This window comes from Eptatretus burgeri, chromosome 4 (genome assembly GCF_056783735.1).
Source record: "Eptatretus burgeri isolate ZD-2024b chromosome 4, Ebu_testis_v1, whole genome shotgun sequence".
NCBI lineage: Eukaryota > Metazoa > Chordata > Myxini > Myxiniformes > Myxinidae > Eptatretus > Eptatretus burgeri.
Window position 1 is genome coordinate 84603488 of NC_140964.1, and position 12824 is coordinate 84616311.

The 12824-nt window shown below is 44.2% G+C and overlaps 1 protein-coding gene across 5 annotated transcripts in view; it reads right to left on the reverse strand.

Annotated features, from left to right (window-relative positions):
• Positions 1 to 12824, reverse strand: part of LOC147028573 (septin-2-like) — a 159349-nt gene that overhangs the window by 51128 nt on the left and 95397 nt on the right. For all 5 annotated transcript variants that reach the window (XM_085879107.1, XM_085879106.1, XM_085879111.1 and 2 more), the window contains one exon: positions 11132 to 11249. In XM_085879107.1, the coding sequence (XP_085735233.1) occupies positions 11132 to 11249 (118 nt within the window). The remainder of the gene's footprint in view (positions 1 to 11131; positions 11250 to 12824) is intronic.

A 12824-nucleotide genomic window follows, 5' to 3' on the forward strand; every position in this document is an offset into this window, starting at 1 on the left:
CACAAAGTGTGAATCAATATTCTGTGAATCAATTTCCCCAATATTCTGGCCTTCATTGCAGCTGCAAAGCCTTTGCTGCAAGGGAAGAACCTTCAGGAACCTGAATTTCAATGCTTAAGGAAAGCTGTTACGAAGGCAAACAAGGAATGAAATGAGGAAAGTGACTTCATTCCACAAAACAATCAATAATGGAATTGAACATTATATCTGAATATAAATGGAGGTCGTTCCACCTGACGAAAAGTACAAACCCTTCAAGAAATAGAGAAAGCAAAAGCTGACATTATTTTATTGCAAGAAACTCACACCATGAATACTCAGGTGGCTGATTGGACGGAACTATTCAAGGGGTGGTGGTGGTTAAGCAGGTTTCCTACACCTCAGGCCAGCGTTGCCATCTGCCGAAGTCACAGGTTGTGTGCTCACCAGGTTTCCTTCAAAGAAATCTATAAAGGGCATCTGATATCAGTCGAGTTTGTTTAAACACTCAAAAGATTGTTATCCTAAATGTATATGCACCAAGTGATCCCATGGAGAGGAAAATCTTATTTTCCACATTTCGGGACGAAGTAAAAACTTTGGATGCAACTGCTTTTATTTGTATTGCGGAAGATTTTAATTGTTAAATTTGTCCTTCAATTGATAGGAATGGCCATGAACCGCATGTTTCCTCCACGAAAGTGTTGGAAGACACCATCAAAAATTACCGTTTTGAGGATGTGTGGACGTCGCAACACCCACTCTTGTGTTGCTATATATGGTGTCGATGTAATGATGGTATTATGTCAATGGCAAGGCTTGACAGGTTTTACGTAAACAAGCCAATGTTAAATGTTGTGTCTTCGACTCAAATTGTGCCGACTGGGTTTACCGACCACCACCTAATTTCAATATCTTTTAAATTACCTTTTCCACCGGGTGGTAGTGATTATTGGTCTCTCAATACTCACCTCTTACAAGACAAGGGTTTCAATGATGCCTTTCGAGTTGTGTGGGAGAAAATTCGTTCTCAATCTCATTTTGATAGTCTCCTGGTTTTTTTTTTTGGGGGGGGGGGGTTGTATACCTTGTTGAGGCTCGTGTGAGAGCTAACACGCAACGCACATCATGGGGGACATGAGACAAGAGGGGAGGGAGTGGGAATGACAAAACGGTGGGGAACAGAGACATTAGGAGACATGTGGAAGGGAGAGGGATGGGACGGGGAACATGGGGAATAGAAGATGGACATTACAGGGACTTTCAGGAAGGAAAGCAGGGAATTTGAAGGAGGTGGGCTTGGGTTGATTATCGGGGGTAGAAAAGATCGAGGATTTGGATGGGGGATGATAAGAGGTGTTGGTGAACAGCTGTTTTGAAGGCCTGGAGGGAAGAATGGGAATGAATAGAGTGAGGGAGTTTATTCCAAAGGCGGGGAAAAAGAGGAATGAAAGAGTGAAGGTGGGCAGTGATTTGTGATTTTGGTAGTATTACCAGAAGGTGGTTGTTGGCGGACCTTGAGCGCCCTGGGGAAATGTGGTGGGGACAAATTGCAGAGAGAGCAGGGGGGGCGAGGCTGGAGAGGAGACGGTAGAAGACAGAAAGACAACCGACCAACCTGCGGTGAATGAGTGAGAGGCCCAAAGACTCAGCCTCATTGCGGGAGATGCCAATGATCCAAAATGCCTTGGTTTCTACAGCGTGAAGCCGAGAAAGGTGGGACACAGGAGCACCAACCCAGAGGGGAGAGCAGTACTCCATCAGGCTGTGGACAAAAGCTTTGTAAGTGGTCAGGAGCTCAGGTGGGCTGGGGAAGGACTTTGCACGACTGAGGATTCCCAGTTGGCGACTGGATTTGGAGGCGAGGTTTGAAATGTGGCTTTCCCAGGAAAGGTCATGGCAGATAGTGAGACCCAGAATCTTGAAAGAAAGGACTTCTTCCAGAGGATTGTTTAGAAAGTGGATGGGGGAGTTTTTTTAAACGGTCCTTTCAAAGAGACATAGTGAGAGTGTGAGATTTGTCTGGATTGAAAGACATGTTCACGTGTTGGACCAGTTTGTGATTTTATCCAGATCTGCAGTGAGCGAAGAAGCTGCTGCTTGCTGGTTTGAGCGATGACCGATGGTACGGCAGAGGGTGGAGTCATCAGCAAAGAGATATAGAGGATCTTCCAGAGAGTCGGAGAGATCATTGTTGAAAACCAGAAAAAAGAACAGGGCCCAGAATGCTACCTTGAGGAACTCCAGCCTGGACAGGAAGAGGGGATGAAAGAACTCCATTTCGGGCCACACGGTGACTGCGACAGGAGAGGAAGTCTGCGAGCCACGAGTGGAGATGGCCTTGGATACCATAGGAAGATAATTTGGTGAGCGGGGCAGGGTGCCAGACTGTGTCAAAAGCACGTGATATGTCCAGGGATACGGCTCGGATTTCCTGTCTGGCATTGAGGACTTCCATCCATTGTTGGGAGAGCAGAAGCAGCATATCCAGGGAAGTGACCTGCGGTTGTCTCCGGTTGTGGTGGGATATTGCAAAAACCCAAATAACACCTTTTTGTCAACAATATAGTCTATATAGTACCAAAAGGCAGCCAATATCAATTAACCGGTTAAAACGGGAAACAGTATTCCGAGAACAGAACGATGATGAGGATGGGAAAGACACATGTGTCCAATTAATATGGTCTTAGAAAGCATTGCTGGAGGAGATTGTACGGCAACAAGCAATAGGTACCTTGGTAAGAATGTGAATGAGCTATTTAACATTGGATATGACAAACAAGGACTTTTTAAAATTAGAGACCTTTCTTAAAAGGTCACAACAAATTCATAGTTGACTCACCCCCAATGGGTCCCTGGAAACCTCTCAGCTAACGATCAGGCGTACACTGGGGGATTTCTATTCTAACTTGTATTCTCCTCAGAACGTGGACAATGAGATGATGCAAGAATTACTTGCTGGGCTCCCGAATGTCGAAGAGGATGAGCAACACATGCTTGACTCCCAAATTTCGGCAAATGGACTTGAAGCAGCTGTGAGGAGCATGAAAGATGGAAAAGCCTCTGGAATAGACAGTTTGCCAGGGGAATTCAAAAAGACATTTTGGAACATTGTGGGACTCGATTTACTCGACGTTCTTGATGAAAGCATACGTGATGGAGAACTTCCAGTATCTTGCAGAAGAGCGGTCGTACGTTTACTGCCAAAACCTGGGAACCCTCAACTGGTGGAGAACTGGCAACCGGTGTCTTTACTGTGTGCTGATTATAAAATTCCCTCTAAAGTACTTGCAAATCGCATGAAAACTGTTATCAGTTCTGTTATACATCCAGACCAAACTTATTGTGTGCCTGGAAGATCTATCCATGACAATATATTTTTGGTAAGAAATATTATTTTGTGCAATAAGCAGCTGTGTGATGATTTTGGATTACTGTTTCTTGACCAAGCTCAGGCTTTTGATCATGTTGATCACAAATACCTTGTTTCTGTTTTGAAGGGAATGGGTTTTGGTGAAACCTTCCTCTCTTGTGTGAAACTCCAATACACCAATACTCATTGTCTGTTGAAAGTTAACAATAGGTTATGTTCTTCCTTTCCTTTTCAACGGGGTATTTGGCAAGGATGCCCTCTTTCTGGTCTTTTATATATAATTGCCTTGAGCCACTCCTGCTATCCATTAGACAGCAAATACCTCAGGGAATGAGAAGTATAGAAGGAGCAAGATTTGTGCAGACAGCGTATGCTGATGATGTCTGTTTTAATTGGAAGTACAAACAATGTCTCTGCTTTACAGCGTTGTCCGAGAGATTTCTCTGTGGCCTCCTCTGGTGGGATAAATTGGAATAAAAGTACAACATTATGGTGCAGAAAAAGTGACCTCTCTTGTGCATTACCACCATCACTCCCACAAAAGTCAGGTGGACAGACTGAGTTAAATATCTTGAAGTGTACCTTGGCAATCATGAGATGGAGATGAAAAATTGGGAAGGAGTATTGGAACAAATTAAATACAGACTGAAAACATGGGAAGGACTGTTGAAGTCCCTTTCATGTAAAGGTCGTACTCTTGTCATTAATAACTTGATTGCACCAAAATTGTGGCACAGAATCACTGCTCTGCAGCCATCAAATCAAACAATTATGGTTAATCAGCAAATACTGGTAAATTTCTTTTGGAGTGGATACCATTGGCGACGACCTGAGATACTGTACTATCCCTGAAAGGAAGGTGGCCAAGGTGTTAATATCTTTGGTCAGATTGTGGCCTTTCAATTGCAGTCTCTGCAGAAACTGCTGTTCACTGAAAAACTACCCTGGCAATGTTTTGCATTTTTTCTCATGCAACAAGCTGGTAAACTGAGATATGATTGGCATCTTTTTTTGATGGATCTCGAGCACATAAATTTTGTTTCTCTTCGAAGTTATGTCGTAGTTTACTGGGCATTTGGAAAGGGTTTGATGTCCATTGGCTGCTTGACGCATATAATTGTGGAATGCTCCTTCAAGAACCCCTTTTTTTCAATAATTTTTCCCTGGTATCCCTCATAGTCAGGCCCTGATTCAAAAATTTATCCAAGGAGGAATCAAGAAGGTGTGTGACTTGAGGAACATATCTGGGGTTAAGTGAAAACCTGTTGGTGTGGTACTATCTGCAGTTGGTTCTCGATCTGTCCGACTTGTGGACCAAGTGGTGCATATAGTTATCCAGAAATTTAAACGGTTAAATATTGGCTGGGAAGGTGTTGGTATCATTGATGACTTTCGGTTAAGTTTCCCTGACATTAAAGTACTCCATTCTTCTTCTTTTCAGTCGGAGATTGAACATACACACGCCTCCCCCCCCCCCCGCCTCCACCCCCTTCATCTTGTAACTAAGACTGGAATTTGTGATCTTCTTTGACAAAAGGAAAACGTATCCCATTCTGGAAGAACACGAATAGCATTGTGGTCAGAGCGGTTCGGGCCGGGCTCTCCCTGTACTCCACTTTGGCTTCATATGTATACCTTCCCCATACATGGTGTATTTGCGGATATACAGTGCAGGTTGGCACATTGGGCCCTCTCCTCCAACACATTTGTTCACCATATTAATAATTCGCTGACAGAAATATATCCTGTGATCAGGAGGGAAGACTTGTTTCATGCTTATGTGAAGTGTTGTCAACTCACTTTTCTTTTTCTTCTACTTGATTATCTTTTTCACCAATTATCTTTTTCCTTTAGTTTACACGTTTATTTTTGGTGTACCCTTTAAACCTATATGTAAAGATGTGGGTGTTCTTTTTAATTTTCTGGGTGCTGCTGCAAAATATGAAATCTACAAATCTAGGAAGATTAAAATCAACAATGGTCATGGACCAGATGTTATCTCTATTTTTAAAGGCTGTTTCAAAACGACTTAGGTTGGAATTGTTGGTCATCCAGATTAGGTTGGAATCAGAGGACCCAAAACATCCTGAGGACCCAAAACATCCAGAAGATCCCAAGAACCCAAAATACCCCGAGAACCCAAAAGACACAAAAGTTCCCTGAAGACATTTTGCTTTGATTTCTTTTTGAGCAATCAAAACGTTAATTTTTTGAGAGAAAATGGTGCATTGCAAATGTTTTGTGCTTTGTGAAGAATTCAAAACTTATAATAACTTTATAATTTCTTTGAACTGAGTTTTATTTCCTGTTGAGTTCTGTATTATCGTAAATATGTATTGTACTGTGTATGCCTGAATGCAATAAATGAAGTTTCAAATTCTCAATTCTCTCTCTCAAGGCTGGATTGCCCCAAGGCAGTGTTCTGGGCCCAGTCCTATTCCTGGTCTTCATCAATGATCTCTGACACTGGAACACCCTCCTTATCCATTTGTTGACAACTCCACCCTCAGCTGTGATGTCCCTCATCCTTCAGACAGGCAGCTGCAGCCTCTTCCCCCTCCTCAGTCCTTGACAAAAATCACAAGCTGGTCAAACACTTGGAATATCACTTTCAATGCTGACAAATCTCACAGGACCATCTGGCAACCCCTCCCCCTCCCCCATCTCCTTTCTTAACAATCCTCTTGAGGAAGTTCAATCATTAAAACTCCTGGGTCTCACCATCAGCCATGATCTTTCTTAGGCAAACCACATTTCAAAGTTGGCCTCCAATGCCAGTCACCACCTCGGCATCCTACATCGTAGCAGTCCTTCCTTGATACACCTGAACTTCTATCCACTTACAAGGCCTTCATCTGCAGCTTAATGGAGTGGAAACAAGGTTCTTCAAGATTATCCAAATCTCCCACAATTAGTCTATGAATCTATCACTTCACAATCACAGACAGCTCAGTGGTCTCTGTCTTCTATCGTTTCCTTTCTGGTCTTGCACCCTCTGCTCTTTCTAGGCTTTGTCCCCCTCAAGGTTTCTGCAGGGCACACACTGTCCACCATCAACCCTCTTCTGGTGAAACTACGTAAATCCAGGATCATTGCTCACTTCCAATCATTCAATCCTCTTTTTACCACACATTCTCTTCAATCTCATTCTTCTCCATCCAGATCTTCAAGACAGCTGTCCACCACCATCTCAGATCATCCCCAATTTTAAAAAAGAACACCTATACCCTCATTAACCTCCCCTCACCACCCCCTCCCCAAATCCCTTCAACCCATATTTCCAGTTTTCCCTTCTTGGAGTTTCCTTCTGTATCAATGTTATGAATCATCTTATCCACCCCCATGCACCCTCTCCTGCCCGACATTCCTCCCCACATCCTTTGCCTGTCCAAGTCTCCCTCTGCCATAGCTTTTTGATTCTGCTGTTGGTGTTTCACCTTGTCTCTACTGTTCCTTGTGCATCCTGTTATGTCCTGATCCGTTCAATGCACGAGCTCTTCCACGAGCCTTAACTATGTATCCAAAAAAAAGAAAAAAAATTAGATTCATTAGTTACGCACTATTGGAATGTACCTTTTGACCCTTTAGATTGCTACGACCCCATGACCTTTGAAGACCCCGAGGACCCAAACACATCCAGAAGACCCGAGGACACAAACAAATCCAGAAGACCCCGAGGACCCAAACAATCCAGAAGACACCGAGGACCCAAAACATCCAGAAGATCCCGAGGACCCAAAACATCCAGAAGACCCCGAGGACCCAAAATACCCCAAGAACCCAAAAGACACAAAAGTCCCTGAAGACATTAAAGACCCAGATAACCCAAAAGACCCATACGACCCAAAAGACTCATGACCCCGAGGACCTAAAAGACCCAAATAATTGAAAAGTCCCCGAGGACCCAAAAGACCCCGGAGACCAAAAGCCCCAAGACCCAGAAGACCCAAAAGTTCCCAAGAACCCAAAGGACCCCTAAAACCCTGCAGATCCTTTAAGACTCTACTATAAATGGAGGTGTGGAGGGGGCGGAGGGGGGGGGAATGTTTTTTGTGGAGTTCTACCAGAGCGTTCTGATGTGGAGTGCGATACACCTAAATGATCATCATGAACTCACAAGTTGATTAGCCTAATTAACGACAAAAAAATCTGTTAGATTTCCCATGTTTTAAACGCACGTCATGTTCAGGAACATAAATTCGCTTAATACGTCCTCCTCCCATGGCATGGCATTCCAATTACAAAATATATAACAAAAACAATGATAGCATTGCAACAAAGCTTACATTTACAAGAAGGGCACTCTGTAGAGCGCATACCTCCGCCACTCAATGCTTGTTCCACAAGAACATATTCAGCCGAATACATTTTTCAAATATCATGCATACATCAGTCAGTCGATCTGCAGATTCTTGTAAATGTTAGCCAAACCCAGCTCCCGTTAATGCAGATGTTATCGAGGATTAAGTAACTGTTTTACTGCAGGCGAATCTTATGTGATTGTACCGAGTAATACTGTTGCGGGCCGGGCGTCGGCGACGAGCACGACTGCTAGATGGAGCCGTAGAGTCAACTCCGCTGATCACCCAGAATTTAGATCGTACTTCTTCGGAAAACTCCGAAGAGTACGGATCCCTTATCGGACCGTGAAGCGTCAATATTTCTACCACGTGGTACAGGGTTATTTGCCAATTTTCAAAATACCTACATATTCACGTGGCGATTTACAGAGTCTCCACACCCTCGACGGCACCTGTATGGAACGAGCCGCTAGCGTACTTGAACCGTGTGTGACCCGAGCGGATGGTCACCGAGATCTGTCGGTCCAAAGGTCTCCTTACGGTGGCACAACAGCCTTGCTAATTTTCCAACACGCAGCACGCTAAGCCAATGGAGGAAAGGACATGAAAGAGCTGATACATTTCACAAATGGGGATATTTATTAAACAATAGGGAAATGAGGGGAGCACGTAAGGGCAGAGTTATCCGAATATTGATAAGCACGTATGTATAGCAAGGCACTTAACAATTCATTGCTTTGCAGACTGGCGCCACGAACACACACACATACACAAGAATCGGACCCAAAGTGGTCTTTATTAAGGCCTCCAGCTCAGATGGAAAGGACGAGCTGCAGACAAGAACCTGCCTTGGACCTGTCCACCTCGTATGGTCTTCGAGCTGATTTGCACCGGGCACCAGTGAGAGGCGAGCCAAATACAGACACCGGCGAGCCGCGATCAGCCTCCCGAGCTCCGGCGGATCCTTTCGTGCTCCAGAACACACGCTGGTGAAAACGAGGCGCCGATCCTTCACAATCCGCTGAGTCGTTTCAACCGAAGAACCACCATCCACTTTCTGTGCTCTCCGAACAACCACCAACCACGAACCAAGAACAAGAACAAGAACCCAGAAGAGGCCAGAAACTAAGAAAAAGAACCCAGAAGAGCCCACTTCTGTCTCTCCGTTCCCTTCTTATCCCTCTCGGGCGCGGCTCGCTTCTGGCGTGACTCGTTCGCCGTCGGTGGGGGCTGTCGCATCCCATTTCTTGGAGTGCCCAAGCGAGCAGATTCATGTCCATATTAGGGAATGGAATTCAGTTCGCTCATCGTTGGGTGGAGGCTGTCGCATCCCATTTTGTGGGGCGCAGCCAAGCGATTCGATTCGTGTCCATATTCGGGAATGGAATCCAGTTCGCGATTGCATTCTGAACACACCCGCATTTCAGCGAGCGCGCGGAGAATGCCGGGAGCATAGGGTTTCCGTTGGTGTTGTTATCGTTGGTGGTGTTAAATAAAAGAAAACCCTGACTATCAAAGTAACTCACAGCGCATTTACATTTATTCACCCATTAGACTAGGGAAAGGGGAGCTATCTATCCACAATCACTTATCGAAATAACGGAGCTATAGGACCTGAATGTTGTGTGCTCATGGCTTCCAGATTCCCAACAATACAACTTGTATTGTCTTGTCAGTTTGATTGCTGGGGTACCAACCAAGCAGGAGGGGAGTGTGTAAGTGATTAATTTGCGAGCATATATTCCTCATGTACCTGCCTGGTGTTGGCTTTATGGCTAGAGGGGTGGGCTTGGGATCCAAGGGTCCTGAGTTCAAATCCTGCTTGGATGTTGAATTAATACTAGATGGGGTTGACTCTCTGCCTGTCATCCTTCCGAGGTCGGCAAAATGAGTGCCAGCTCGCTGGTATCCTATCCTGTGTTGGAGTGGCGATCCGTCCGGACCCTGATTTGGATCTTCACTAAAATTGAATCAATTCTTCCTTGTCACACAAGCCTGGTGTTGGCTTAGTGGTTAGGGTGGTGGCTTGGGATCCCAGGGTCCTGAGTTCAAGCCCCGTTGACTGCTGAATTAACACCAGGGGGTTGACTCAGCCTGTCATCCTTCCGAGGTCGGCGAAATGAGTACCAGTGTACTGGTCCCGGTGTATGCCCCGGTTAGAATAGGTGTACCATATCCCTGTGTGTCGTAAGAGGCGACCAGGGTTGGCGTCAGGAAGGGCATCCGGCCATAAAACATTGCCTCAAGAAAAAGCCCAACCCCTGCACAGCAGGGAAAAATAGCTGTAAAAACGGTCATTTTATTTTATTCTTCCTTGTCACACATCCAACATGTCCACCAAATTTTGTCTGAATCCATCAACAACCTTTTGACATATTGTGCTTTCTATCGTTTTTGACCCCACCTCTCAATGGTGAAGAATCATTTAAAAAAAAAAACAATTCTAGTCGGCGGATCCGATTCCGGATCTTCACCAAAATTTCATCATTTTGTCCTTGTCACACACCCAACCCGTCCACAAAATTGTCTGAATCTGTCAATAACTTTTTGAGATATCCTGCACACAGACAAACACAGAAAGGGGTGAAAACAACCTCCTTCACCTTTGGTGGCAGAAGTAATATATATATATATATATATAAATAAATAACTAAAACTCTCATCTTGTATATATGTATGTTCCCGAAATGCAGCCAAAAAATGGTACACGATAGCGCAAATTTTTTATGGCCACCTTACTCACCACTCGCCTGCGGTGTGCAGTATCAAGTTTCGTTAAAATCGGGCAACGAAAAAAATTATTAAAAAATCAATTCCGGATTCAGTCAAGTACTCTTCGGGAGTATTTGATGAATGCAAACAACCTCAGCGGTATAGTTCACTGGAGCCATCTTTTTTTTTTTTTTGAAATGATTTTTTTTATCAACCGCTGTCACAACAGGAACCCAACGTGTTCACGGGTCGTCTAGTTAATACTAATAATATTTACAAGAAGAAGAATCGTAGTATTATATTGCAATAATAATAATAATAACAACAATAACAGTATAAACCCTGTGTTGACCCCCAACACATCTGGGCTTGGTGAAAGGCATGCTCATGCTCAAGCAGTACAGCAGGTGGGTATGCAACAAGGCTGTGAAGACCATTGAAAATTTGGTCCAATGGACCAAACGGCCCTCGAGGACATATTTAAATCGAGAGAATTGGGGTACTCCCCACACCCTGAACCCCCCCAGGACTTCTTTTTTTTAACCACCTAAAACCTTCCTATGCACAACCCAAGTACAGCCACCAGTTTTCAACTCATTACATCCAGTGGTTCTGGAGTGCATCGAAGTCAAACAAACACACAGACACTTCTCAGATTATAATGACCTAGAGATAGCATTTTGTATCACTCAGAAAGGGAATAAAATAAAAGAACATGAATTAATCCTAATTTCATCTTCTACCTTGATAATCATCCACAGCTCACCTTTGCCTTTAGGCGGGTTCTTTCCTTTGCAGTGAGGGCATCCGCTTTGCCAATGATCGGTACAACATTCACCTTTGGAGCCAGAAGCAGCAGAAGCTGCACATCTAAGGGACGAAGTCTGGAATGTGTATCAGATTGGTAAGACCAGTGAGATACAAGGCAAATCAGATCAATGAGTAGACCAATTAGCTCAACATGCCTTATCACATGATCATTTTCGTCCCTCACATCAGAGTTCATGCTCCATTAAAAACAGACAGCAAAAATACAGTAAAAATAATCAACCACTGCCAAGTGGGTGTCCTAAGATCAGCCATTTATGCCCTCTACTATGAGAATTATAAATGGTCTTTCATGAGGTACAATACACATTCACCTTAATCCTGAGGGTGAGGGCGAAGGTGTAGTGGTTGTGAGATACAACCCATGGCTCCTTATTTTTGTAAACATGATTGAGGTTCATGGAACTAGAGCAGAATGGAAGGGAACAAAATGGAAGGGGGAAATAACACGAACAGCAGAGTATATTATCGTGAAAGTGAGAGTGAGATCAAGGAGAGAGAGAAAAGGGCACATGGGGGGTGAACAAGCTGAATGAAACACAGCAAGAAGAGGAACAAATGAACTGACAAGTAACAAATGAAAGGTAGGTGAGGAAGGAGGGAAATCACAGTAACCTGGAAAAGGGGAGTGCTTCGGAATGGGGGCAATTTCATGTGGAATAGATCATGAGTATGGAAGGGGGAGGGTGGTGGCGGTGGGGGGGGGGTGATCTGAGGTAGTGGTGAACAGCTGTCTTGAAGCCCTAGAGAGAAGAATGGGACAGAACAGACCAGAGAAGTTGGTTCCAAAGGTGAGAGAAAAGAGGAACAAATGAGTTCAGCGGTATCGTTTTTGCATGATGGAAATTATCCGTTATCAGCGGCTGATGGAAAAAAAAAAGACAGACATAATAACCGCATCCAATCTTATCAAACAAGTGGGGGGGGGAATGAGCCTGGATTTTGGGAGATGAACAAGAAGAGTTACTAGAAGACCATGTGCACCCTGCAGAAACCTGGGAGGGGCAGAGCCAAGAAGGCAGAGAATGTAAGACCAACATGGAGGTGGTACAATACAGAGAGGCCACCAACCTGTCTGCAGTGTGAAAATAACAGGCATAGACACTCAGCTTCATTATGGGAAATCCCAATGATTGTGAGGGCCTTGCTTTACACAGCATCAAGAAGGACAAGGTCTGAGGCAGGGGAACCAGCTCAAAGGGGAGGGCAGTACTCCATCAAGATGTGAATGAAGGTCTTGTAGGCTTTATACCCCTTTAACTCTTTGGATCAAGAGGGCAGAGAATGTAGGGTTAGGTATAAAATGTCAGTGTCTGAGACTATTGTTGTGCTTTGTGTACAACTGGATTCATCCTTTGCCTTATTCCCAATGTGTGGTAACTATAGTGTTATGCAAACCATAAACAATACAGTACATTTGTATTATCTCATCCTATTCATGAATTTCGGTCCTGCATTAAAAAAAAACAGAATAACTTGTCAATGTTGTACTCTCCCCAATTACGTCAGCTAATTATCTTCGCTCTATTCCTTCAATACTACTGCCCATTGCCACCTCGTACTGTCTGCCAAACCTATCCATGATCTTTATACACATTACTCATGCCCATCTTTTATGCTTTCTACTCTTC